Source organism: Fusarium tjaetaba, assembly GCF_013396195.1.
Source record: "Fusarium tjaetaba strain NRRL 66243 chromosome Unknown NRRL66243_c0000300, whole genome shotgun sequence".
NCBI classification, from domain to species: Eukaryota; Fungi; Ascomycota; class Sordariomycetes; order Hypocreales; family Nectriaceae; genus Fusarium; species Fusarium tjaetaba.
Window position 1 is genome coordinate 42,511 of NW_023501496.1, and position 26,885 is coordinate 69,395.

Here is a 26,885-nt window from a genome sequence, read left to right on the forward strand (position 1 = left end):
AAGGGCATGAATGATTCCTAGCATCCGTAAGCCTGTCGGAAATACCCAGAGAATGCTTGCAGTTAAAGAACCTGGCCAGTATTACCTCAATTGTGTATGTATGTACATACACAGGCCAAGCATCTAACCAGGGATTGATGTGATTGAGTGGGAAATGGACAACAACAAGGTCCGGGAGGAGAGCAAAGACCAATCAAATGAATCCTTGTAATGTGATCTACGTAGTCAATCTCACTGTTTATGAACAACTTATGATCGAGGTGACTTGGGTTTTGGATGAATTGACGAGCCGAAGCCAGGTATCTGAGGCGCAAATTCAGAGATGATCATGAGCAGGGTATCACCTAATGGAGAATTTGAGTAGGGCTTCTCATGTTATGACTTACTCTCTAGACGTCTCAAAGTTGTATCTTGAATCGACGCTGTGTGCGGGCTTTTCCTGTCGCATCAAGCGGGTGCTGAGGTGCACTGTGGGTGCACAGTAACTGCTGGCGCGAGTAAGCGGAGTTTGAGCTGCCAGGGGTTAATGACACCAAGCATCGCTCCCGTCTGTTCCCCTCCCGGATCCTTCATCCTTGCACGCTGTGGCCTGGGTAGCCCTGCCGGCCCCGTGGCCTCCTGTAGCCACTGGGATTCTGGGTGACCGATCACTCTACCCAGGGAGAGACCCCAGTACGAACAACCGCTGAGAGAAAACCCATGATCAACTCCCTCCTCCGCCCAACGCACTTTGAGGTGGCCTGGTGCTACGCTGTTCTGGCTACACCCAAATGATATCCCTCTGCCCCTGTAGCCGCACCCCTCGCACCACCCACCAAAGTTGCTGGGAGCGCTCTTTAGCTTTCAACAACGCCCTACAGAGAGTCCTTCCTCCACCGAGTTTGTGTGCAGGTTGCGAGCTGGATGGTCCCCTGGTTCTGTTGTGCGTTGACAGGAGAGTGCCCAGTGCGCATACGACAAGCGGAGGGACAGCCTGTATATTTCTCTGGCCACTTCTAGACAATGAGATGAGGAGGACGGAATATTTCAGGAATAACACGATGCATCTAGGTCATGTCTGGTTGTGTGCTCATGGAAAGACGAGATATCATCAAAAGCCTTCAATCCTGAGGATAGCGGGTACCCAAGCATTGAGTCTCAGCTTCAAGTTGAACCCAAGCATAACACAGTATGTATCGTACCGTGCGTGGCCAGGCCAAAGATAGTATAGTCTATTTCATGATCCACGCCAGCACACACCTGAAAAAGTCAAGGGCGATGTCGGCTCGTACGGTGAGAAGGGTTTTCAAGTTCATTCTTGAGATAATTCATTGTTGACCATTTTGTATACCGGTATTTTGGAAGTCAAAAAGACGATAGACTCGCTACTATTCGTATCCACGAACAATTGCGAGGGAGATCAGCCTTAGAAATTAGGTGTTTTCTTTTCCTTTATCGCTTTGGACCTTATCAACCGTGACAATTCTGTGCCATGCACACAAACCTGTGAGGTTCAAGGTACGAGCAGAACATGCAAGTGGTCCACTGCACCCCAAATAGACTCATATTGGGTGCGTGTGCATACATAGGTACTGCATGGTCGTTCTTTTTAGTGCCACAGGCCGTTGAGCATGATTTCGTCAAATGAACAATACAATTCAGGCCTTTCAAAGCTTTTGCATACCGAAGACGCAGTCTTTCCTTGATTTTGGAATATCCTCTATCATTCTCCGCCCCCCACCTGCTCATAGAAATGGCTTTGGACTTCATCTGTGGATGATGTTCTTCTCCTGCCTCTCGTCTACTCTTGAACCAGACTAACTAAACTAAGGATCAACCCCTCTTTGCCCTTGATAGGATTAAATCTGTGGTGGATATCTGCCACACCCTTTCGTTCCCTTCTCACCAAGGATGGATTCTGATTCTGTTTCTTATGCCCCACACTCCCTCACACTCCTCACCAAGCCAAAGTGCACTCCCCCATCGTCTGTCTCCTCCCCCTCCCCCCGTCCCGACCTGCCTGCCTGAGGGGCGGGTATTGCTCAAGGCCCTGAGGGTACTGAGGGTACCTCTACCACGGCCATTGATCAAGCAAGTTGAGGGTACGTACCTCGCACCTGCCTCCTCTGTTCCTTTCTCTTCATTCTGCCCTCACCACCAAGATCCTGACCTTCTCGGGATTTTTTCCTTTTCCTTTTCTCTTCCTATTTCTTTTCTCTTTCTCTTTTTTTTTTCTTTGCCGGTCTCTTTCCCTTTTGCCGTCCACCTCCTCTTCCTTCGAGTTTGCAGTCATCCTTCCTCGACTGCTTCCTCTTCGCAATTGTGCTGCCATATTTATGTTACGACAGCCCTACCTCTCTCTATCTCTCGCAGAGAGTGATCAACCGCCGTATCTCGACTGTTGAGACCAACCGCACCCCATCATCCCCCATTGAAAACAACAACAACACCTCCGCGATGAACCAAGGCCATCCCCAGCCAGACATGTATTATTCACCTCATTATTCGACACCACAGTACGGCTATGGCTATTCTAACAATGGTGCTCCAACTACCGCGGTCTCCACTCCTATGCCAGCGCCCCAGAATGTATTGCCGGTACCTTCAGCGCTCAGCAACCAAGGAGCAATGCAGCAGCCAGGTTACAGCAACAGCAGTAATAATGGCGCTTTCGACACAACTGGCCAGCATAACCCCCCCGGAATGAAGCCCAGAGTCACGGCTACCCTCTGGGAAGACGAAGGCAGCCTATGCTTCCAGGTGGAAGCTAGAGGTATATGTGTAGCACGGAGAGAAGGTGAGAATTGTTGTCCCTAAGCGCCCTATACACCAGCTGACCTCAAGTATAGATAACCACATGATTAACGGCACGAAACTATTAAATGTCGCTGGCATGACTCGTGGTCGAAGGGACGGCATCTTGAAAAGCGAAAAGGTTCGCCACGTCGTCAAGATTGGTCCCATGCACTTGAAAGGTGTCTGGTATGTATCCCCATGTAGTTGGATCTGTAGGTCCATTGCTGGATGTTGAACTGACCATGGCCTAGGATTCCTTACGACCGTGCACTAGACTTTGCGAACAAGGAGAAGATCACAGAGCTCCTGTTTCCCTTGTTTGTTCACAATATCGGAGCACTCCTTTATCATCCGTCGAACTCGAACCGCACCAGTCAGGTCATGGCAGCTGCCGAGCGCCGCAAGCACGAAGGACTCGGTGGTCAGAGACCCCCTGCTCCTAATGCTTTGCCTTCAATTGGACAGCATCACCCAATGATGCCTGGCCTGCCAACCGGAGGCTACGTTCCTCAATCCCTTGCAAATGCTCCCCAGTCTCTCGCAAGCACTCCCCAGCCTCTCACAAATGGTTCCCAGCCCCCCATGCCTAATGGAGGTGGCATGCTTAAACGAGGACGAGAAGAAGAAGAAGATCTGCACCGACCAGTCTCTAATGGACATGATCATATGAGTAACATGCACGCAATGTCTAATGGTTACCCTCAGCAGCCTCCCCTTGCGAATGTACATCAGCCTCCTATGCAGAATGGAGGAGATATGCTCAAGCGGGGTAGAGAGGAAGACGATGAGGTTCATAGGTCAGCGCATAATGCACACGACACCATGAACAACATGCCTGGTAGCATGCCTGGTATGTCGAATGCATATGCTCAGCCTTTACCAAACGTTCATCACCAGCCTCTTGCAAATGGAGACGGAGGTATGCTCAAGCGAGGTCGAGATGAGGATGATGACGTTCACCGATCAAGTCCCAATGGGCATGATTCCGCAGGCAACTTCGAAGTAAAGCGGCGTAAAACCATAACATCGAATGACAGCATGGTTTCTCCCGGCGGATTCTACACACTGCACAACGGTTATGGCCAGCCTGGTGTTATGAATGGCATGAGCCCATACAAACGACGAGATGATGAGGCGGAGACGCCACGACCTGGCCCAAATGTACATGACCACTTGAACAACTTCGATCTGAAGCGACACAAGACCATGGAGACGAGTGTCCCTGCTCCCCAGTATGACGCCATGAATCGCCCTCATTCTAGCATCGGCACATCTCCCTCCTATGCCCCTGCTCCTGTTTATGACAACTTGGCTCGGCCTGCATCCACTGTTGCTGCGTCTCCTTCGTATCCTTCTGCTCCGGTGTACGATACTGCCGCTCGGCCTCCTTCTGCCATTAGTGCTCCCCGAAGACAGCAATCTTTCGGTTAGTTTTCAGGACTGATGATGACTCCCGGTGTTTCGTTGTCGACGTTTTACAAGGAACAGTGGCATCTCTCCCGTGCACTCATTGAACAGTGCAAGCGAAAATTATGATACGTCCCATCTCCGACGAACAGGGACATGAAAACACATTCTCTCAATTTCCTTTTTTCTCTAAAAGAACTCTTTTCTTTCTTTTTTGCTGGGCACTGGAGTGTTCCTCATCGGAAAGCCCTTGATCGCAAAGATGATGCCGACGAGTTCACGACACGACTTCCGATTTTTTGTTGATCTAGCATGCTCTGTCACGGATATACAATGACTAATGAGTCACGGTCTGCATGGAGGCTTAATTTCTGGAAAGAGTCTCTGCAGCAAGGTTTTTCCTTCGATGATTTACTCCGAAATGCGATATGATCGCATACTATGGGACAGTACTGCCTGTAATGAGCCCAGGCGGGAATGATGAGTTTGGACTGGACCCTTGTTTACTGAGCTGTCTTGGCTAGCCCAAATGTTGGAAAGTCAAGACGCCGAAGGGAACCTATGGGAAAGGCTCTGAATTATGAATTACGATCTTACATTTCTCATTTCTTCACTTCTTTTCATATGTGCTCGCGTTTCACTGTGGTTCGGAAAACGCGGGCACAGACGATGTGTGTGTTTTCTTTTTGGAAGTGTTGCTTTATTAGGTAACGAATTATGAGGGAACAATAAAAGCTGTTTTTTTTTCTCAAGAATAGATACAATTAGAGAGTTGGATCATATGTGCCAAGATTCCTGTGCAGATGTGTCATGGCGACGATTGTAACACAATGTATGGATGTGAGAACAAGTGTACGAAGCACTTATATGGGCAGAGGGGTGCTCAGGTTCCAAGCCATTCTGGCAATAACTTTGTGAGATAAAGGAACATTGACATGTCATAACGCAGCCAAGCAACGGTAAGTGAAATGAATGTTATGCCCTCTTGCCTGTAATTACTTACGCTGGTATTTATTTACCTTAGAAACCTAATATTAACATTGAAGGTAGGTAGTTGAATGATGATCAAGGTATGTATGCTTACCACGTGAGAGATCCACTATTAGTTGTTGTCGGGTCAACTACCTAAAGTCAACATATTTGGTGTTAGCGTGCGACCGTTGAACTTGACTTTCTAAACAATTATCACTGCTCAAAAGTGGCTTGAACCAGACTATCAAGTCAACGATATCCCCCGCCAACTAGAACAGTGACTACGCACATTGACTGTTTGATTATCCCATTTCCTTGATTCAGCGTGCTTCACAATGGAAACACCACTGTCGCCCGCCCAAGGTTCAAATCTCAATATCCAGACACCAGCTACTGCTCAGCGGTACGACTCCTATGAGGTACAAACAGTCTCTGCGTCCTCCGAATCACAGAGTCAGCCCTCTCAGGGATCATCCCCTTTCGTGTCTGCCCTCAACGATACTGCACTTTCCGATCAGGAGAACCATTCTCCCTCAAAATCACGACACTCCCGAGTCCTCTCCGGCGCAACTCTGTCACCGTTGAAGATCCTCTCAGACCAGCGAGAGGTGAGGGACGGAAGACCGACAGATAGACTGAGCCCCAACGCTCGCAGCCCTAGAAAGGTGTCTCCCGAGAAGCGTTTTCCTGTTAAGATTAGCAACCCCCTCGGCACAACCCGCGCTGCCTCCCAAGAGAGCACGATGAGTCTAGAGGATGCAGTGCGGCAAAATGAAGGCCTCAAGCGCGCAATTGAGATCTTTGAAGATGAGCAGAGCGTCCTGGAAGACGGCCTGGACGATATGGACGTCACTACCGGCACCATCAACGTGAACCCTTCTGGGGAAATGGACGTCGACGATTCTGTGTGCCCTGACGATACAGCTATCAGTACCTTTAGTACCTTCTCGGCTGTGCCCAACCTAACCATGTTTGCCAAACTCGGCCAAAGTCCTACCAAGCTGTCCGATATGGGTGGTCTCACGCCTCGGGCAAACACACGAGGTGATCCCTCCCCATCACGAACGTCGCAAGCCAGAGCGAGACACGACTCGGGAAACACAACGAATCTTTTGGACTTCACAGAGCAGCTGCGTTTTCCTCAGAGATCACCCCAAAAGTCACCGGCCAAGAGCCGGCTTTCTCCATCTCGCACAGCCCCTGATATGACTGCAACGCCTTCTCGTGGCGGATTTGCCAACCTCATCGACTTTGACATTCCCCCTATGCCCACACCTCGAAGCGTCCCCAGCATCACCGCGAGAGAACTCGAGTCTCTCAAATCAAACTTTCTGTCAGAGATCAGCTCACTCAAAGCTTCATTGAGTGGTAAGGAAGCCGAAGTGCAATCGCTCAAGGCTGCAGTTGGTGATGCAGAGAAGCGGGTGGGTGAGTCCCAGGAGCAGCTCCGCGAAGAACGATCTATCAAAGAGCAACTTACTGCCGAGAAAGAAGGTTGGGAGAACCGCGGTCGTGAGATGGAACATGTCTTGCGGAAGGCCAAAGAAGAAATCGAGGAGAGCCAAAGAGAACAGGAAGAGCTCGAACAGAAGCTGGAAGAGAGTGAGAAGCGACGTGAGGCAGCCGAGATGTTGCACCAAGAGGCGGAGAGTAAGATGGCGGGTATGCGTGCCGGGAAAGACACCGACAAGTCGTCGCCGGAAAAGCCCAAGAGCCCAAACGACACCAATCACGAAGTTGAGATTGCAGTCGAGCGGGTGGCTCGTGAGCTTCATGCTCTTTATAAGAGCAAGCACGAATCTAAGGTTACTGCCCTGAAAAAGTCATACGAGACGCGGTGGGAGAAGCGTGTCCATGAGCTTGAAAGCAAGATCAGAGAACTTATCGAGGAGAACGAACGTCTGCGTGTCTGCCGAGATACAACAATGGGCAGAGTCGAGCCCGACAACATTGAGGCCGACGAGCGCAAGGCCCAGGCAGTCCGAGACAGCGCAGCAATCAAGGAGTTGAATGCTGATATCCAACGACTTGAGGCAGTTGTCCATGCAGTACAACTCGACAACGAGTCACTGCGCAGTATGCTGGAGAAGGAGCGCGTAGAGAAGGGAGAGCTTGTGCAACTTGCCGAGGAGATGATGAGCATGCAGAGCTTTGTTGCGCAGACACCAAAGCCTCAACCTCAGCCACAGCAACAAGCTCAACAGCCTCCGTCTGCGTCTCGTTACCCTCATGAGAGACAACATGACCGAGAGCCTGAGACTAAGACGCCAAAACGAAGTGCAGATCACTTTAGAAGCAGTGTCAGTCGTGCGTCGGGACTACGCGCCCCAGGTTCGGGACTCCGAGCACCTCACGAGCGAACAAAGAGCGCAGGTGGCTTGCCTCGTCCAGGTGCTATGGCCCGTAGCGGCATTATGAACTCCATTGAGAAGATGGGCAACTACCGAGGACGTGGAGCAGAGTAATATTGGATGGGGAGAAACACGATGAGCCTCAAAGGGGCAGATGGACGCGAAACTAATGACACATAAAGCTGTATGACTGGAGCCTGTTTTTCTGCATAGCATATGCTCGGGGGATGCCGCGAGCTTGCTCTAGATCCCTGACATGGCATGGTTTATTGACGTTTCTACGACTGATGGTCATGGGAGCCCGGCGTTGCATTTTACAATGGATGTTAGTTGTAGATTGGAGTTTCTTCTCGAACATAGTTGATTTTCTTTTCCTTCCTAAGATTTAAAGTTTCTATCAAAAGGCCGGATATAAAGCCGTCTTTGAATTCAACCATGAGATTCGTTAATATCGAGAGTTGCGATTATTTTTCTTATGAGAATTTCATTTTTTTTACACTCACGTATCTCATTAATGAAGTTTTCTTTAGACTAATATATATATATATATACATATAGTATTTGCCCTGACAATGCCGTTCCTCGGCTTAGAGGCCATAAGCCTTCTTGGCCGTACCGCCAAAGATCATTGCGCGCTCTTCATCACTCAGCGTAGCCATCCAGCACATGCGTTCAACGATGCTGCGCCATCTAGGCCAGGCATTGTCGGTGTTGACAGTACAGACAGGCCAGTCGCTGCCAAACATGATACGGCTGGGGCCAAAGGTGGCGAGGACAATACCGAGCCAACCGAGAGTAGCCTCGAAGATGTGGTTGGGGTCTTGGTTTCGCAGGGAGTCAGGCATCTCGGAGAAGCCACCGGAGAGCTTCATATAGACGTGAGAGTCTTTACTGAGGGTGTAGACGGCAGTGCGCCAGGCGTGGAAGCTGGGGTCTGATGTAAGGTTATAGATGCTGAAGTCGGGTTTGCAGAGGTGATCTAAGGATAAACTTTTAGAATAAAGTAGGGGAAAAGAAGGGCTGCACGAACTTAGCACCAATGTGACCTTCTCCTCCTCTGGAACACTATCGTGAACACGGTCAACAAATTCGATCACTTCATCGAGCTGCTTCTTTCCACGTCGATGCTGATCAATGCCAACATCGAAGGTGAATCCTCGTCGACCGAGAAGCTTGACGGCCTCGATGAATTTATCGTCTAGCATAGTGCCATGAGGCTTGTCCTGCAGTAAGTAGCGGAACCCTTTGATCTTAGGCCAAGCATCGCCGGCCTCCTCTTTCACTCGATCAAGATAGCGCTCTAGAACCTCAGGGCCGCTTGGCAACGGCGCCCATGGCACAATACCAAGGCATAACTTTGCATCCTCGGGGCTGTGGCCCTCTCCGTCGCGCGGCTGGCCAAGCGCAACACGCTTGAGCCATGAGACCTCAGCCAAAGGCTGCTCCCAGCCGGAGCCATCGACTGCGCCAGACTCAACATCATTCTTGCGGTCTGTTTCGACAAAGACGAAGCCTAGGAGAGACGGTGCGGAAGAGGTAGCTTCGCGGTATTCTTCCAGGGAATGTTGGCCGGCCAGAGGCCCATCGGGGGTGTACCAGGCGAGGGAGTCGGTTTCGGCCGCTGGGTAGAGATGAATGTGGGAGTCGATGATGGGGAGTATGATTTGCTCGTCGGACATATTTGCGTTGGGTGATGCTATACTTGAGATCGTGTGAAGTGAAGCTCGACGAATGAATGAAGGAAGGAATGAAGGACGTGGAGCAAGGTTGAAGAAGAATTTGAGACGCACTTAATTAGATTTGAGACTAATCACTGGTGATCTCAGGCCTCGTCTTCCATAAACCAGAGATACAATGCAATGTTATATGTAGAAAAGACGTTACAAGTACGGTGAAGATGAGTTTGTGATACTACCGCTGGGCAATACATGAATGTCCAATAGATGATAGGGAGTTACCCCGCCATAAGATTGGACCCTCGCCTCCTGAAGGCCTAGAGGCCCTCCACTAGAGAGGTACCTTACCTTAGTACCTTGGCCTGTTAGAAGTATTAACATGATGGGGAGTAACATTGAACCGAAAGACCGAAATCGATAGCTTTACTTAGTACATCATCACGTTGCTCTATTACTCAAGGCCTCTCATCTCGTTTCATGAATAGATTCAATCGTCATCTATCCTAGACAGCTAAGCTATTTCATTCATTAAATCGTTGCTCATGACTGTCCTTGATCATCCACCCCATACTTCGTAATGGCTGGTCTAGACCTTCACCAATCGCCAGGCCCTGAACCACATCCAGATATTGTCTGCAAGAAAAGGGATCTCATCATCAGGACAGATGAGATTTCTCATGCGTTGACATTGTTTGCTTCTGGGGCAGCCTCTTTCGAGAACTCCCAGCTCACTCAGGAACCAACAGAGTGAGGAATAGAAATTACGTCTGCGCAGCCACGAGAGGACTGCGCCGAACGGCCGCAGCATCGACCTAGCTAACGATCAGCGCATCGTCGCGGTGGAACGTACGAGACCAGCTCGGCGTACCATCCACGTCTGACAGCGTGACGCAGGTCGGAACAGAAAAATGATTGCTGATATTACCACAACAACATAGGTCGAGTCATCCCGGCGCGAGTGTGCTGCCAGGGGATGCCCGATTTAAAGAATGAACGGCTAGAGGTTCTCTCAACCTGTTGCCACAGAGCCCTCCGCACACTGACGTATTTATGCGACCACGCCGTGGCGGCGAGAGCTGGTGCGCGAGACGGAGGCTTCTTCATACTCATACTCGTCTTCACTGCCACTAGAGCAGATGGAGTCACTGTCGTCATCGTAGCCACAGCGGGATCCGCCGCAGTCGAGCTTGACACGCTCGCCCTTGCGAGTGATGCCATAGCGCTCGCAAGTGCAAGAGCTGACGTCGGATCCGGGAGTGCTGTAGCCAGAGAGGGACGAGTTGGGTGAGGAGCTGTCGGAGCGGTAGGACAGAGAAGAGCCACTGGAGGAGATTGGCGATGTGCTGAAGTCAGTGATGAACTCGTCCTCGATGTTGGCGCTGCCGAAGCGGTCGGCAAGCTCCTCAAGTTCCTCGTTGTCGTAGTAGGAAGCATCCAAGATGTGCCTAGTCGCATGGGGAGACATGGGCTTGGGGGCCTGGATCTGGGAGATTGATAGGGGGCGGCCCTTGGGGATGTCAACTGAGAGCTTAGAGCTGTGGCGTGAGGATCGCGAGGATCGCGACTCCTTGTCCTTGGAGGAGTGAGAAGAGCTCTTGCTGCTGGAGGAAGACTTGTGCGACGATGACTTGGATGAGGACTTGGAAGAAGAAGAAGAGGAAGACTTGGAGGAAGACTTGGAAGATGAAGAGCGGTGGGACGAAGACTTGTGGGAGTCGGTGGGAACGTCAAGAACGTTCAGCTCACGGCCAGTGGTGGGCTCGATGGTTGAGGTGACGCTGGGGTTGTGGGCAACATGGTAACCATCGATGATGTAGTAGTACCAGTATCGTTGGCCAGCCTCAAGAGTTGAGTTTTGGAATCGAAAGGTGCCCTTCCAGGAGCCGGACTTGGAGGAGGACTTGTCCTTGGAGAGAGGGAGCTGACCGACGTAACCGTCCCAAGAGCCGAGAAGGTGGACAGTCTTGACGCCAGAGGAGACGCGGAGAGAGAAAGAAAGTTGAACAGCCGACATTTTGCTTTGAGTTGATTTGATTCAATTATGCGTTTGAGTTGTTTGGTGAGTCGATGATGCGAACAATGAAAGTTTGATCAATGCAATATTGTTTGATAGTTGGCGCGAGCAAGTGAAATCCGTGATTTCTGTAATTAGATGATTATAACAGGCGGGACGAGCAGTAACAAAAAAAGTAGGATAATCGTTAAAAGGTTGATGTCTCTAAGCTGGCCAGCAACTTATTGAGTAGGCTTTGGAGTTGACGGATATCTTTGATTAGAGACAACGAAAATTAGAAAGATAGTAGTAGAGACCGGCTCCACGGTGAACAACGAAAACACAAACGGGGGGAAGGGTAAGAGACCCAAGAACAAAAACAGGATTTGCGATTGAAAAGGACTTGCTGAAGAAGAAGAGAAAAAAGAAGAAGAGAGGCTTTGGGGGTGGGTGTTGGTCCTGTTTATAAGGAACGGCCGTGTACAGCGGCCACAGCCATTCTGCATGGATCCATGGATCCAATATCCATCCATCATCATGTGGATGGATAGATAATTGTGATGGACCCGACGGGATGTATTGATTGACAATAACATCTGTTGCCGTCCGTGTGAATTACGAATTACGCACACACATACACATACACATACACACAGATTTACAAGAAGCAAGGACTCTTCAACTACAGAGACAGCCAATCACGGGCTGCAGACAAGGAAATGCCGAGTTCATGTCATCTACTATCACTCGACCCATCACAATTGAACGGTTCCCTCTTCCCTCCCGGGACAAGCGTGGGCGGTTAAGCAAGTGTGGATCAAGTAAGTGCGTGCATCAAAAGTGGGACACAACCCGGGCATGGATGCTAAAATTCAAATGCTGCGATATTTAGAAGCAGCCCCAGAGCGGGGAGAAACACTGCGCCAATCAGGAGCCCATCACCGCTAAACAGGCCCAAAGAGCGACCCCCGTAGAGCGTCTATTCCAACGCCGTAATTGGCTTGTGGCACCGCTAGATTCAACCTCTCGTCACGCTGCAGGCCCGGCCAATTACCAACAGTCGTCAACCACATCTCACATCAACCACTTGCATTTCAGCCATGCAAGGACGCAACATCAGTGTCATTTCTTGTACGGCCTAGACACCAGATTTGTCGGCTCTCGTGGCCTCAGCAGCACATTGTAATCTATGGATCATGCAAAGCCGACTTACTGTATGCTCATCGCACATCGCATCGCATCGCATCGCATCGCATCGCCTTGCCTTGCCTTGCCTCGCATCTGCCGTAATGTTCTGCCTCTCTGACTTGCACCGCACCGCTTGACACCTCTGGCCATTATTGGGCCGCTCTCTAGTCGGGCGAACTGTAGTGCAACCCTCGAGTTCATGCGGCCGGCTTGAAGAATTGGACGAGTCAATAATTGACTCACTACCTCCCTACGTAGATGGATATGCTCTCAGAATCACGGCGGAACTGTATGCTCCGCTGTTGTCGTATTGGCGGTAGTATGTACGCCATATCACGCTTCAGATGCAAGTCGACAATGGTAGTGTGGATTTGCCGCGTCTGCGCTACGCTTACAGAGGTACTGTACATGGCCCAGAAGAGAGAGGTATGCGAATTGGCGGTGGCCTTCACCTACAAGGTACATACATATCGAGGCCTCGTCTATCTCTATCCCCCTACCTACCTATCCAGCCACCTCTACTCGCATCCCTTAAAGGCTCTTTATTTGTATGCAGACTGAAATCTCTGATAACAAGCCACGGGCCATCATTGAGGTGACCTTGGCTCACAGAAAAAAAATGAAATATGCCAAGCCAGGTTCCCGTTCGATAAGCATAATGGGTCTAAGCGTACTATCTCCATCTCCCCCTCTACGGCCCGTCCGCGTGTGCCAGATGCCTTCTACCTTCCCGGGTCTAGCATCGGTAGCATCGGTCCTCTCTAATCCATCTCCATGCATGCTATGCCTTTTAGCTTCGGCGGGTATGTGAGGTCCGTCACACTTACACGAAGTCACCCACCACCGAGTGACTCTATGACTGAAGTCCCAAACGACAAAAAGGCTCAGATTGTATGAATACAATCCAGTATGGTTTCAGCAGGCACTTTGGCCAGTTTATTTCTGCCCCCTGATATAATCACCAAGGTACTTATGTAAGTCTTCTGACACCGCGAGAGGCCAGGGCAACCCAAGTTGTTCCCCGTGATAGCTGCCTTTTGAAAGAGGGGGACTCCTCGATAGGCACAGCTGAAAGTTCCCCGTTGCGGAACCTCGGTCAGAGCGTGACCTTTCCTCTCCTTGATCGAATGAGTAATCGGTCGGTATGTCGAGCGGTGAGTCTGGGCTCTTGTCATTCTAATTGATACTGCATCGACAGTATCGTAACTTGCTTTTCCACAGCGCGTGGCAATCACTTGGCAGAAGGTTACACTTAGATGGCCTTGCATGCCACGAACTTTCTCTCAGATAACACTTTTTTGCCTGTATCGATATGTTTTTGTCCTGGGTGCATGAAGAATAATACCCACACATGGATACGCTGCATGGCACAAATTCAGTGTATCTAGCATACATAATCATAACAGCCTACGAGTGACGAGTAATGTTAGACTTTGACAGTATACTGGATACCTATTATTAGACATTTGAATCATGTTTCAGTTCAGTCAATGCCTATATCGTGGCACGAGCTGATATTCATGCACTCATATACAGGACCTGACTTGGTACATATAGATACCTACCTGTAGTACCCAGGCCGCCAGGTAGTAGGCATTAAAGCAAGCGGTGAAAGGTGGTCAAAGGGCTGCAATTCCAAGCAAAAACTTTGTCTTCCTGTCGATCATGTTTCTCAACGGAAATAGAAGAAATAATAGAGGTGCTAGTAATCGTCAGAGAGACCTCTGTCGAATGGTTTGTCTGACGGGAACCTTATGAAACACAGGTGACTTCATTCATGAGGTACCTTATATCAGAGAACTTCTTAATGCAATAATGAGTCCCGTTTTGGAATTTCGGTGGCCTGTCACGTGGGACCCGTTTTGTATCCAGATTATCTTTCATTCACGGCGGGCCATCGCGTCCTACATTCTCTAGACAAGCGTCATATATTCGACCTCAGGCATCTGTTTGGACTTCGTCTCTAAAGATTGCGTTATACGATCCTTACAGGAGATACTCAAATCAGAGTGCTGAGCTACAAAGGCTGGTAGGAGTTCCATTTCGTGTCTAGGGTCAATTTTCACGGCATAGAATTTTAGGGTCTTACTTTCGATCCTCCACTATTCCGTGCTTCAGTCATCCTCAGGACAATTCCAGGTCACCATACGGAGTAAGATATTGAGACACGTTTCCTCTACTGGAACACCAAATCTACCGTCTTGCTTACAGACATACCTAGCCATCTCCGATTACAGACTTCACATAATGACTACCCAAGACTGGTCAGTTGATGATGCCCTTATTGGCAAAGTGACAAATTATGTTGAGGAATATATGTCCAAGTATGACGCATCGCATGACTTCAACCATATCAAGCGTGTCCTCCGTCTCTCGCAACATATCCAGTCTCATACCCCCTCAACACGCCAAGATCTGGTCACGCTGGCCGCACTGCTCCACGACGTTGGTGACAAGAAGTACCTCCGCCCTGGTGAGGACCCTTCTCGCATGGTAGCATCCGTGCTCGTGTCCTTTGGTGCACCGCAGGCCCTTGCCAACACCGTCCAGGCCATCTGCCTCGGCGTCAGCTACTCCTCCGAAGTCAAGGACCCGGCGCGGACACAGGCGCTTGTGGGCAAGTATCCGGAGCTGGCCGTTGTTCAGGATGCCGACCGCCTAGATGCCATTGGCGCCGTAGGCATTGCGAGGACGTTCGCATTTGGAGGTGCCAAGAGTCGGACATTGGAGAACACTATGGAGCATTTTGATGACAAGCTCCTGTTGCTTGAGGGCATGATGAAAACGGAGGAAGGGAGGAGGATGGCTAAGGAGAGGACGGAGAGGTTACGTTTAATGAAGGCATGGTGGCAACAGGAGACTAGCGAGTAATGTGGTTTTTTTGAAGAAGTTATGAATATGACCCGAAGTCAAGGAAACAAAACACCGCCTTAGTCGAGTACAGTACAGTTAAATATGAATGGCATCTTACACTTCTAGACTTCCCATACCTAGGTATAGACTAAAAGCACAGTCAGTCTGGTCGGCTTATGTCCCCGCAAGCCTTACGAGAACCCTTACGAGAGACCTTGCGGCTTACGAGCCAATTGGCTCTCTTGTGCTTGACCAAATCGGTGGATCTACGTTGACTGTGTTGGCTGTCTCACTATGAGAACCTTTACGGATTGGGAGTTTGCAGGACAGCTAAGACATCAGGTCGGAAGATTATTAGCAAATAGGAAGGTAGCAAGACATACCTAGCCATTCATTATCGTGAAGGTTACCGCTTCTGTTTTTCATCATCCTCGTCTTCACTCACTCCGCATAAGGTACTTGACGACACAGTACCTACCTACTGAACCCTTTACGATGGCTCTCCTGCGGCCCGTTACAATGGAAACGCTCCCCTCAGAGATCGTTATCCAGATCCTTGACAACCTCCAAGCCCCGGCTCTTAAGCAAGTCCGTCTGGCGTCCCGGTTCTTCAACACCATACTTGCAAAGAGAACCTTTGAAGTACTTGTGTCATTTCTTGATCCGGTCGTTGCTCAAGACACTCTTATGACGATCGCGCGAGACCCAGAACGACGCCGTCGGCGACCGTCTATCTGGTCACCAAGATGCGGCGTGCCACAGAACCTACACATTGACGAATCATTCCTAATGGCGCTGTGGGCTGGCTTGCGTGGACAGTCATGGGCTGTGGAAATGGGTGCAAATGGGGTCAAGTTGGATATAGATAACTGGCAGATCGGAGTGGGGAGAAGGATACGCAAAGAGGAGTTGAGGGAGGTCCTGTTTCGATATGCGCTTTACTTGAGTTACATGAGCGACTGTGAAAACGAACAAGACGTGCCACAGGCCTGGGTTTTCAATACGTTCTGCAGCAAAGCATAGCACTGAGTCGTTGGCGTTTTAGGTTTCATGTTTACCGAATGCTTGGACCTTGGACGTAAAATACGAGACAGTATCCTCAGACCCAGTAATGATTTTATGTTTCAGATAAGTTTTGCTTTAGTGCAGCAAATCAAGATCAATGGAACTGTGGAAATAGTATATGTGTCTTAAGCAACCGTCTATATTTTAAAAAGCACCCTTTTAGGTATAATGTGAATCAAAGTCTAGTCTAAATGAATGGTCGCTAGTATTAAATGTAGAAATTAGTATATAAGTCGTGTGCATGTGCTTTCGGATCTCATATAATGCATCCCCAATCCCGTCATCGCTAGGCCCAATCCATTGGTATCCATAGCGGAAATAACCCCAGTGTGTAAACGCCGTTCGCTTTCGCAAACAAAATCAAATCATGCCCAAATGCTATGCTTTCATGCATCATGTAAGGATCGTAAGAAGTTTGTAGAAGAAAAGGTGTGGTGGTTAGAGCCATCTTAGATCAGATAGGCGGCGGCGAAGCCAACGATGGCGAGAAGGCCAGTGACGGCGTTCATGTGAGCTCCAGCAGTTTGGACAGTCTCGGGAACATCAGAAGAAGTCGAGGGCTCGTGGTCCTCGGATTCAGAGCCACCGTTGCCTCCCTTGCTGCCGCTGCTGCTGCCACCATGGGATCCGCTGTCAGTGCCATCATCGTTGCCGCTCTCTTCACCCTGAGGAGTCTTTCCACCATGGTTACCGGGATAACCGGGCGTGGTTCCATTATGGTAGACGGGAGCACCACCAGTAGGAACAGGGTGATAGGTATGAGGAGGAGGGTTGACAGCAGTAGCGTTGTGGCCATGGTCCTTGGGGACGGTGTAAGTGATGGTCTTGGTCACGCTCTGGCCAGGGTTGGTAGGATGAGGGTAGGCGTATGTCTGAGTCTTGGTGATAACTTCCTGGCCCGGATGAGTAGATACAGGCTCATGAGGCTTGGGCTCAGTAGGGTTGGGGTAAACAGGCCCATGAGGCTTGCTGGGCTCAGTAGGGACCTCAGTGACAGGGCAGACAGTTGTGGAAACGGCGATGGTCTCGGTAGTGACATGGCCCACGGGGCAGTCGACAACAGTAGGGCGGCACTGAGTGATGGTGTAGGTCTTGGTGCTGTAGACCGTGCTGGTAGTGTACTCAGTAGGCTTGGTGACGTTGGCTGGGTGGGTGTAGACAGTGGTGAAGCCAACAGAAGGCTAGGTCATGTAAGTCAGTACAAGTTTCGAAGCCTCAACAGTATCCATTGCAACTTACGTTCTCGTAGTGAGCGTTGGCGACAGCAGCCGCAGCAGCGACGATGATTCCTGAAGACCTCATGATAGTGGTTGGTGTTTAGTGGTTGTGGTTGTTTAAACGAATGTACTTTGTCAAGGTATCTAGATCCTAGATCGACAGAGCTAATCTTTGAACGAAAGACGATGGTGTATAAGATGATGAGAGAAGGGGCTGAAGGCGAGGCAGAGCATTTCTTATATCTCGTCGACCTGGTGGCCTAATTTGTTGGGTAGGTAAGCGAGATAGAGCGGAGCCGACTAAAGTCTTCGTCAACTCGATTCTATTCCAAGCCAATGACGGGACTAGCTCTTGTGAGCAGGGCTGATGATAAGCCCATGGCGAAGTGGCTGTTGAAAATGGCGATATGGATACGAGGTGTGGGTTGTCCGGTGCCAAGACCCTGGATCTCCGTATTGCTGACAGCTGTAAACCACCACCATTCACGGCACTCCCCCCATGTCCCAAAGAGGAAGACAGACCCAAAAGAGCCATGTTGCTTCCTTGGCTCTCGTTATCGTCGTCAACCAGCAGCGGGCCATGCCATGTCCACAGCTACTGCACCTAGCAAAGTCTAGAGCAAATCTCTGCATACAGGACCCACGGTGATGGCTGTTGGGCTCACCAAGCTTACAATTTCAAATTCTGTCTTGACCTGACCCGTCAAGAGCAATCCAAACACTTGGCTGGCAATGCACCCCGGTTGGAGAATTTCGTATGTACAGTACAGCGGTCGGAGGGTCCAGAACGGAGTGGCATAACCAGAACCCTACGCGCATGTGTGGCTATGTCAGTATGTAACGATTCGATCTCGTGGGAAAGCTTAAACATCCAGTTGACGATAGCGGACGTAACGTCGGGTCAATCAGATGTGTAAGGCTGCCATCACGAATTGACAAGGGCTATTCTTGGAAAATGGCGCTCTGTTGCCCAAGCTAGCGGTCCGCCACATGCCCTATGCCCAGCGCCGGGGTTGCCGGGCCACGAGCATGGAGCCCGCCCATCTAAGCTGAGCCTCAGAGCAGGCTGGCAGGTCCCCGGATTGCTGGTAGAAGCAACCGAAATAGCTGGAATGTTTCAACGGCCTCCAGCGTCCGATGACTTCATCGTGGTTTAACCTCCGAATCTCGTGCTCTCCGAATCCAAAATTGGATTCTGGATCCCCCAAACAGATCTCCATGGGTGACCTAGGTATGTTTAATCGGGTGATTGAGTGACGCAGTCTGGAGATGCATCGGTTCTTGTCATCATCCATGCAAATCAATAACACGACCAATTGCTGAGTGATTGTGACTCAGTGGGCAAGTGACCATTACCAATAGCCCAATAGCCAATAGCCCTCTCTTTGAAAACCTCTCTTTGCCCTTCCCTTTTACAAGGTGCGGCCGTCTATTCCATCTCCATTCGGACATCAATTCGATATCAGTTTGCTGATTCGTATTGATCACACCCTTTCTTTCCCTTGCAGTATCTTTAGAAAAAGAAGAAGAAAACCGGCGACGGTCGGCAACTCTCATTGGCAGGGGTGCGCAAAAGGCTAGCAAAAACTTTCCCAAAGTAACGTTGCCAGGGTTGTGCAAACTTACCAGCTTCAATGTTACCCGTCGGGACCTAGGGCTTTGTGGCTTGCCCTTAGCATCGTAGCCACAGCCTCATCGGCACTCAGCCTCAGATTCTAGCGTCAGGCCCCATCTACCAGTAACCTTTAGGGAACTGGGCCTGGCGACGTTGATAAATATAACGTGAGCCTCCGTTCGGGTTCGCAACAGGGCCTCCGGCTCTATTGTGGGAATCGGCCCATGGAGAAATCCGTGATGAACAGTAGGTTTGACTTCACCATCGGTTCGCAAACGCCACATAACGTGAGCTGTTCGTCTAGCCTTTATTCAGGTGACATCGGCGCGTCAACATTCTGCGGGTATGGCCAGGACAGAACTAGACAACAAGGCATGATACATACTAAGTTGAGGGAATTAACAAGGCTGGCCATACAAATTCGACGGCGGCTCGTATCTTTGTCGCCATCAGCGCACCTCGTCCCCGCACGCAGTTACTGCAAGATCAGGCTGAATGACCACTCACCTCGATTCTTGCGATAATCAGCCCATTGTGAGCAAGAACAGATAACGAACGCGACGGTGGCCATCATAGTGGTCGGTGACCCTTCTGGATCTCAAGATCTCGTGGGAGCGAAATCCTGGCCAGAGCCCTTCGTTGCGGGGATTTGCTGTTGAGTCCCAGCGACTGGAAAAGCTCTGCATGTTTGCACTCTATGTAAGCTTATCGAGCTGCCTGTCGATTTGGCCCAGGCTGCATCAGTGAGTGGGGGTCTATCAACCCGAGCAGCCCTTTCGGCGTACTGTCATGACGCTCGAGCCTTGCAAATAGTGGGTGGTCTGAGAGCTGGAGCAAGGAAGTGTTTGGCTCAAGTGTAGATCTACGGTGCTGCAGAAAATTGTGCCGCTACTCTACGGTGAGATGGAGCAATGGTTTTCTCATTCTCGCACGTGGGTTATCAGCATGTTTGATTAGGCAAAACCGGCAGATCATTTCTCATCCCAAACTATTGGGGTTTGTAGACTGTCGCATGGATGCCGGCGTGAAGGCTGGTAGGTGGTATTCTGGTCTCCAAATACAGTCAACGGGAGGCAATTCTCCTTGTTTCGTTTCATACACTGAGGGATCTATTGCTCATACATACAACACAGCGATTTGCACTGCTTCTTTTATCAGTGACTGTTTAGTCCAGAAACCTCCCGGGCTTACTGGATATTCCAAAATGACGATCGTTCAACTACAAGTATATGACTACACATGCAAACTTACAGGTTGTCGGATGTCTCGCCTACTACGTCGTGGTGCTAAGTACCTATACACGTTATGTTAGTATGTTGAGACCTTCGCAAGCTTTCAAGGAAATGCGAGGATCTGGGAATGGCTGCAGGGTAGTCTGCTCATTACCGAAATGATAAACAATGCACTGCTACCCGTAGAATATTCATAATTATTATGGATAGCTTGAGAAGGTATATCCATCCTAGGGGAGGAAGAGAACTCGGGACCTTGACACTAAGCGATGAAAATATTAGGTAAATTTAGCCTGATCTTAGGGTGCTCTTGGCTAGATTTATTTTGACACCTTATATATCAAGGTTTGGTGTTATTACGTTGTTCGACCTATGGGAACAGCTATGATCACTTATGTCTTTCAGCAAGGCTGTAGGTTTCATGTACTGACTACCTATTCATAGGCATATATGACTCTTCAGTAATATCCTTCCAGTACCTGGGGTTTATTGGTTGCCGTGATGCATTATCTTCGCTCTCTACATAGTACCTGGGCAGTAATGTATTCACAGGCGCGAAACGACGACTTTATAATATCATGAGGACTGGTTTTGGGTATATTCTGAATCCCCACCACACACACACACGCTACTGTAGCGTCTCATCCTATCGTGACGTTATGTTCTTAATAATGTATCAAGAACAAAGCTTCGTATGTCTGTGGTAATATCGCTCTTATATGTTCCAGGGTAACCGCCTCTCATAGTCGTCATTCATCCGAGGCTATAGGGGCTTTGATCAACAAACACCGCTTGCAAGACGCAGGGGCAGGAACTAGTCAGGCACAGAGAGTCCTTGTGATATCATATCGTCAAAACCATTGGCATGCGCTCATGAATCAGCTACGCCGACGTCCACTTGCAGGGCTGGATCTGAGACGTGTGAGGCCAACGTATTGAAACCTGTCGAGACTGTTTGTTAGAGCCTGCTCTCCTAAGGGGTGCATCGAGCATGTCTGGGCCCTGTCAATAAAATGGTAACTCGGTCACGGCGAGTTGACTGAGAATCAGTTATTCGTTGAAGTTCACGTGTAAAATCAAGTGCAGGCTCAGACATTTGACAATCTACCCAAGCAAGAGTCGATGGATGGAAGCAGTAAGCCGAATTACCGGCCTAGATATCTTAGTGGCCCATGATAAGACGCAAGACTGAACAAAGAAGAAGAAGAAGAAAAAAAAAAAAAGGCTGGTAATCGCTCTGGTTGCACGACTTGTAGCAAATGATCCTGATTCGATTATTGAGACATGCAAAGGCAGGTGAGTGAATGGGGTGGGAGAGGTGCTTTCGATCCTGAATGGCTGGTCAAGGCAACACTTATGCTGTCGTGCAGAAACTCAAGCTGGGTTGTCATTCATCCATTGTGGCTCTGTCACAAACTTGGCAGGGTTGCGCTTCAGCACGGCGAATTTGTCCCCGAAAGCATGAAAAACTCGGTGCTGGTGTCATGCGAAGCACTTAAGTTGACTTCCAGAATTGCGATTTAGTCGGCATGGTCCGTTGAAAGGAATATAGAGGACAAAGACAAGAATGCTAGGGCAACCGACGTGAGGATATCCAATCGCATTGGATCGCCATTGATGAGTCCCAAATCAAGACTTGTATGTCAAAGAGACATTCAGCCAGCCATCAATCGATCTGGACACCCTTAATTGGGGCTAGGTACTTATTCCACCACACAAACGATATGAGCAGGCAGGCGGGGCACTCTGCCATTCTTCCAGCACTCTTGATCAAGCTATGATCCTTGCATTTTTTCGTTATTCGGCAATCAAGGAAAGGCGTGTGAATACCACTGACTGTACGTCTTCCAACTAATGACAAACATCGGCCCTCAAGGAATATGTAGTATTCAATGTATGAACTGCTCGTTTTACCACAAAAGGATACTGTTCCTTCAAGGTCTCCTCCGTATCACAAGCCAATGAGGTTATTTCGAGTGCTCTATTATTAATACTGTTAGGTTCAGTCCCACGATGCGTCCTATCGTTCTTTTTGGCCCCAAAGGTGCCTCTGAGTTATGAGGCCGCATACTATGTATACCATAATTTCATCCATTCAACTTTCAACTCGTCGCACTGTCTCACAGTGTGAGGAAACGCCTCAAGTTCTAGGCTTTGACTGAGACGCCTGACTCTGTCCAATAGAACGTTCATAACGGCACAATCCAGCCAGCCAGCTTTGCCGAGCTATAGACAAAGAACTCAATACCATCCCTTGCGTATGTGGAAGCGCCCTTGAAAATCCAGACGCTCTAGCAAGATCCTATCCGCTTATTCAGTTGACCCCTCGTAAGACTCGGCATTTGCGCTACGATAATGTGGACAGTACAGCCTCCATTATTGCATTGAATTCCCCTGCGCACGAACCAGTAAGCCAAGAGACCTCAACTCGAAATAGAGGTCCCAGATTTAGCTAACACTCAGGAAACGAATTGGATCAATCCAATGGCTCCTCAAATGGTCCCCAGGGGCATCTTGTGGTTGCGTCAGTGGTCCAGCGTCAGAAACCAGAACCGCCAATCCTCACTGAGAATGGAAGGACTCGACGACTCGCTCCTTCCTGCACTGGGTGACTCGACCTCATTGAATGTGGAGTGGAGTGGAGAGGAGGGAGGGAAGGAAGCGCGCCTGTTGGCCCGGGCCGCTGGGCCACTGCACGCCGTGAAATGCATCACTGGGGCCACTGAATGTGTCTTCGAGACCACTGAGGGCTGCTAGAAACTGGCCCGTTAGCGTGTCCCGCAGCTGCCCCCCCTCCCTTCTTCTCAATCCTTGACAGGCTACCACACGGGACTTGCTTCTTCTGGGCTTCTATGGCTGGGTTTCTCCACTCTCCCGTCATCTAGGTTAGGTAGTGGGCAAGGTCCTCCTCCAGGCTCTCGGTGCTCCTGTTCCTCAACCAGCGCCTCGTCAATTCTCTCGTTATCTCACCTCACCTCATTTTCTCGTCCCTGTTCCATCTTTGGCATTCTTCCTCTGATCTCCGTCAGTAGTGACTGGAAGCTAAGATCATCCATCATCTTATGTGCCGACTTTGACGTGATTCTAACTCGAGAAATTCTTACGGCGCCCATCTCGTCCCAGTATGCGCACTCGACTGTCGCGCTCGACACTCAACGCAACTCTGTAAGCCACGTTTGCGATTATGTTCGGGTGCTAGTTCGCGTTTGAAGCTGCTCCCAACTCTGGCTCTGCTTAAGACCCGTCGTTCTTCAAGCGCGTCGCCTCCCTACTTGCATGTCTCGGACTACCGTCTGACCTGTTCCTGTTGTGTTCCGCAACTGTTCCAAAACCCTGCTTCCTGTCCGATGGCAGCCAGCATGCCAACACCAAACCGTTCCAACATCGTTGCCGCGAAGTAAAAGTTCTAGAAACCTTTTATCTAATAAAAGACATGCTATCAGCACACTCTATTCCATCGCCAGTCATGATGGCACCTCCCGCTGATCATCCGCTCCAAACACAACATGAGACCAGCCCAACCAGTCAATTACAATTCAAAAAGCACAAGATTCTTCCACGACCTCGATCTGAAAGGACCTCCGAATTACCGATTCGAGTTTCTAGCCCTTCAATCAGATATGACCTGGCTACCAATTCTTCTGTTTCCGGCAATGGAAAGCATCCATCGAGCCCACGAACTCTCAAACATCAGTCGCGAAGGATAAGTAGTGGTCCAGATCTACCACCAACCCCACCGAGACATTCGCGCCAGCCCTCGGAGAACTCTTCTGGCAAGACAAATAGTCCAGCTGCGACCGATATCGCTTTACGAACTCCCCAGCCATCACATCTGCGTCCACCCACCACGCCTCCTAATCAGAAGAGCCCGCCTACGCCCGATGTGACGCCGCCTCATTCCACAAGTCGCCCGCAATTACTACGGCCTATTGCTAGTGACCGTGCTGGTTCAAGTACTACAGCTGGTGAATCCCAATCTGGTTCCTTCACAACTGCGCGAGAAGAGCCTTTATCATCCGAAGATGAAGACAAGCCTGTTGTCAATCAGAACTCACGACCAACTGTACGCAAGATCTTTGACCCAAATTCTCGTATTGACAGGCCTGGAAACCTTGGACTGGCTTTGGGCAACCTGGCACCTCACTCGGAAGGGAGCAGTACGTCCAGGTCACCAGCAGGGGATTGGGCTCATAACGACAGCGACTGGGGCTCTGTCAGTGAGGTAGAGCAGGAATGGGATCACAATTTGCAAAGACTGGTGACTGTGAAGAAGCGACCTGAAGCACTTATTATGCCTCGTTTAAGCCCAAACAGGGCGAGAGTCGTGGAGCCCAACACAGTCATACCGACACAAGCAGCCAAAGCTGTGCGAGGCATGCCTTTGTACCCAACGACAGAGACACTGACGGAGACACTTCCGCGAGGCACCTCGAACCGTGATATTCCCCCCTCGGCGACATCGACAACAATCGCGACTTCTGACCCACGTAGGATGTCGGCCATCTCTACTAAATCCACTACCTCGACTGTTGTGGAGGCTTATCTTTTGGACACAGTCCCCAAGAGGCAGAGGACACTGCGTCATGTGCGAAAACAGACCATTCTGAGAGACTCGACCAATGATTCCTCCACCTCAACCGCAGTCTCTCTGAAGTCGGACAGATCGTATGCTGATTCATGCGGTCGAAACCGTTCAACTGCTCCAAAGTCAGAAAGTCAATACTCGAACGCGACACATAATTCTATCTCTAGCGGCAGGGCTCGACGGGAAGTCTGGAAAGCAGGGGGCATACCTGTGGTGGTTGTTCCTAGTCGGCTATCATCACACAAAACCAAGTCTAGAGAGCCCTCACTGAGGTCGCACTCTAGCCGAAAGTCGAGCCGTACCACCAGCGCCAGCCCTACGCTGAACGACAAATCAATGAAAGATGAGCCTCCCATTGTGCGGCGTCAATTGAGAGGTCGATCTTATTCCATGTCCGAAAGCTCTGATGAGAGAACTATGGACTACCCACCTATGGTGCCTGCTCGCTCGTCCTCTCTATCCGCTCCTACTAGCCGTAACGGTTCAAGAGCCAGTTCCCTGACAACTGAGAGTATGAAGCTTCATAACGCCTTGCAGGAATATCTCAACAAGAAGAAGGAAACACCCAGGGTGCCCGACCTTCGCTTCTCAGAAGACACGCCAGGGGCACGAACGTTTTCCAATGCCTCAGAAAGCCACCGTCGGTCAGGTTCCGATCGCCATGACGACTTCTTGAACACAAAGGGATATGGCTCACAAAACACTCCGTTTTCGTTGGCTTCGGTCGACACAAATGGGACCAATCCTGTGGTATCAGAAGCGCTCGCAGTGCAGATGTACCCACACCAGAACTCGTCCCTATTGATGATAGATCATTCGACAAAACCCTCTGAGTCGCCAGATGAGACTCAATCGGAGACGGAGGGAGATCTGGATGTGCCAATGCCGACAGATTCCTCGGAGGACATTCCAACCACACCTCCTCAGCCAAAGTTTTCTCTTGACGATGTCGACTCTCCTCTCCGAAATCCGCGAGCGCCTCCCGAGCCACCTAACCACCCACCAGTCATCAACTTCATTCCTGCCACCCCATCAGGAACGACTCCAGCTCATGAGAAAATGGTACAGATGGGCAACTACTTTGAGTCAATGAACGAAAAACCACCTCGTCGTCCTTCTGTGGTACGCCGTGCTTTCAATCGTACACGACGCCACTCGGTTGATTATACACCGTCAACCCGAAGACCTTCGAGCTTCTTGTCGCGCACTCTGTCCCTTTCGCGCACTGGAAGGATCAGAGGGATGCCCACTATGGAACGTGAACCAGCGCATCTTGGCTCCGACGACAGCCCCGTGGAAGAAAACAAATTGCACCCTTTTTGGCGCCCCCAATGGTCTAGTGAGGACTCAGACGAGTGCGATGGATACTGTGACGATGACTGTGATCTGCACTGGCCGGATGAACTCGGTGATCAGACCTACCAATATCCTCCGGTAGACAACCGACCGAAGGGACCTCAGAGAAGCTTCAGTTCCAGGATGAAGCGCACATTTGCCGTCCTCCCGCCTCGTGACGGTTCCTACTACACCAGCTATGATTGGCCCACTACTGAGCGTCGCACTATTGGGCGAACTCCAAGTGGTAACCTCAGAGTCATGAGACATCGGTCTAGTCTTGAATCTCTACGACGAAACTATAACGATGATGACAGGCCACATTCGGCGGATGGCGAAGTTAAGAGATCATTCTGGCGAGCCAATAACATCCACAGGCGTGCTAATAAAGAAAAGAGAAGGCTTTCCCTGGGAAGCAAGTTAGAGGAGTTGCAGAACCTCCCGCGCAAATTCAGCGAGAGGCGGCGTGAGAAGCGATCACAAGAGCTTCGCAAGAAGATAAGCGGGCCAAAGGAAGTTCGTGATGGGGTTGGAGAAGTCATCAGGTCGAGCGCAGCTCGCGATCATTACAAGCCTTTCGATAGGACCTCATCACGCTGAGTAACTGATTGGGTTTACTGG

The 26,885-nt window shown here is 50.1% G+C and overlaps 8 protein-coding genes across 8 annotated transcripts; 5 read left to right on the top strand and 3 right to left on the bottom strand.

The window, feature by feature from the left end:
- Window positions 1–2,436: 2,436 nt before the first annotated feature.
- Window positions 2,437–4,206, top strand: FTJAE_11740 (cell pattern formation-associated stuA; the record flags this gene model as incomplete). Its single annotated transcript, XM_037344715.1, has 3 exons — window positions 2,437–2,776; window positions 2,829–2,961; window positions 3,027–4,206. The coding sequence occupies 3 exons, from the start codon at window positions 2,437–2,439 to the stop codon at window positions 4,204–4,206; spliced, it is 1,653 nt and encodes a 550-aa protein (XP_037201186.1).
- Window positions 4,207–5,489: 1,283 nt separating this feature from the next.
- Window positions 5,490–7,619, top strand: FTJAE_11741 (kinetoplast-associated KAP; the record flags this gene model as incomplete). Its single annotated transcript, XM_037344716.1, has 1 exon — window positions 5,490–7,619. The coding sequence occupies one exon, from the start codon at window positions 5,490–5,492 to the stop codon at window positions 7,617–7,619; it is 2,130 nt and encodes a 709-aa protein (XP_037201187.1).
- A 473-nt stretch (window positions 7,620–8,092) lies between these two features.
- Window positions 8,093–9,184, bottom strand: FTJAE_11742 (amidohydrolase family; the record flags this gene model as incomplete). The annotated part of the gene is made up of 2 exons (XM_037344717.1): window positions 8,093–8,484; window positions 8,536–9,184. The coding sequence occupies 2 exons, from the start codon at window positions 9,182–9,184 to the stop codon at window positions 8,093–8,095; spliced, it is 1,041 nt and encodes a 346-aa protein (XP_037201188.1).
- Window positions 9,185–10,229: 1,045 nt separating this feature from the next.
- Window positions 10,230–11,195, bottom strand: FTJAE_11743 (GTP-binding protein; the record flags this gene model as incomplete). Its single annotated transcript, XM_037344718.1, has 1 exon — window positions 10,230–11,195. The coding sequence occupies one exon, from the start codon at window positions 11,193–11,195 to the stop codon at window positions 10,230–10,232; it is 966 nt and encodes a 321-aa protein (XP_037201189.1).
- Window positions 11,196–14,609: 3,414 nt separating this feature from the next.
- Window positions 14,610–15,233, top strand: FTJAE_11744 (ypgQ; the record flags this gene model as incomplete). Its single annotated transcript, XM_037344719.1, has 1 exon — window positions 14,610–15,233. One exon carries the CDS (start codon window positions 14,610–14,612, stop codon window positions 15,231–15,233), a length of 624 nt encoding a protein of 207 aa, XP_037201190.1.
- A 477-nt stretch (window positions 15,234–15,710) lies between these two features.
- FTJAE_11745 (uncharacterized protein) lies at window positions 15,711–16,238 on the top strand (the record flags this gene model as incomplete). Its single annotated transcript, XM_037344720.1, has 1 exon — window positions 15,711–16,238. One exon carries the CDS (start codon window positions 15,711–15,713, stop codon window positions 16,236–16,238), a length of 528 nt encoding a protein of 175 aa, XP_037201191.1.
- A 491-nt stretch (window positions 16,239–16,729) lies between these two features.
- Window positions 16,730–17,582, bottom strand: FTJAE_11746 (beta endoglucanase; the record flags this gene model as incomplete). The annotated part of the gene is made up of 2 exons (XM_037344721.1): window positions 16,730–17,461; window positions 17,520–17,582. The coding sequence occupies 2 exons, from the start codon at window positions 17,580–17,582 to the stop codon at window positions 16,730–16,732; spliced, it is 795 nt and encodes a 264-aa protein (XP_037201192.1).
- Window positions 17,583–23,810: 6,228 nt separating this feature from the next.
- On the top strand, window positions 23,811–26,864 carry FTJAE_11747 (uncharacterized protein; the record flags this gene model as incomplete). Its single annotated transcript, XM_037344722.1, has 1 exon — window positions 23,811–26,864. The coding sequence occupies one exon, from the start codon at window positions 23,811–23,813 to the stop codon at window positions 26,862–26,864; it is 3,054 nt and encodes a 1,017-aa protein (XP_037201193.1).
- Window positions 26,865–26,885: the final 21 nt, after the last annotated feature.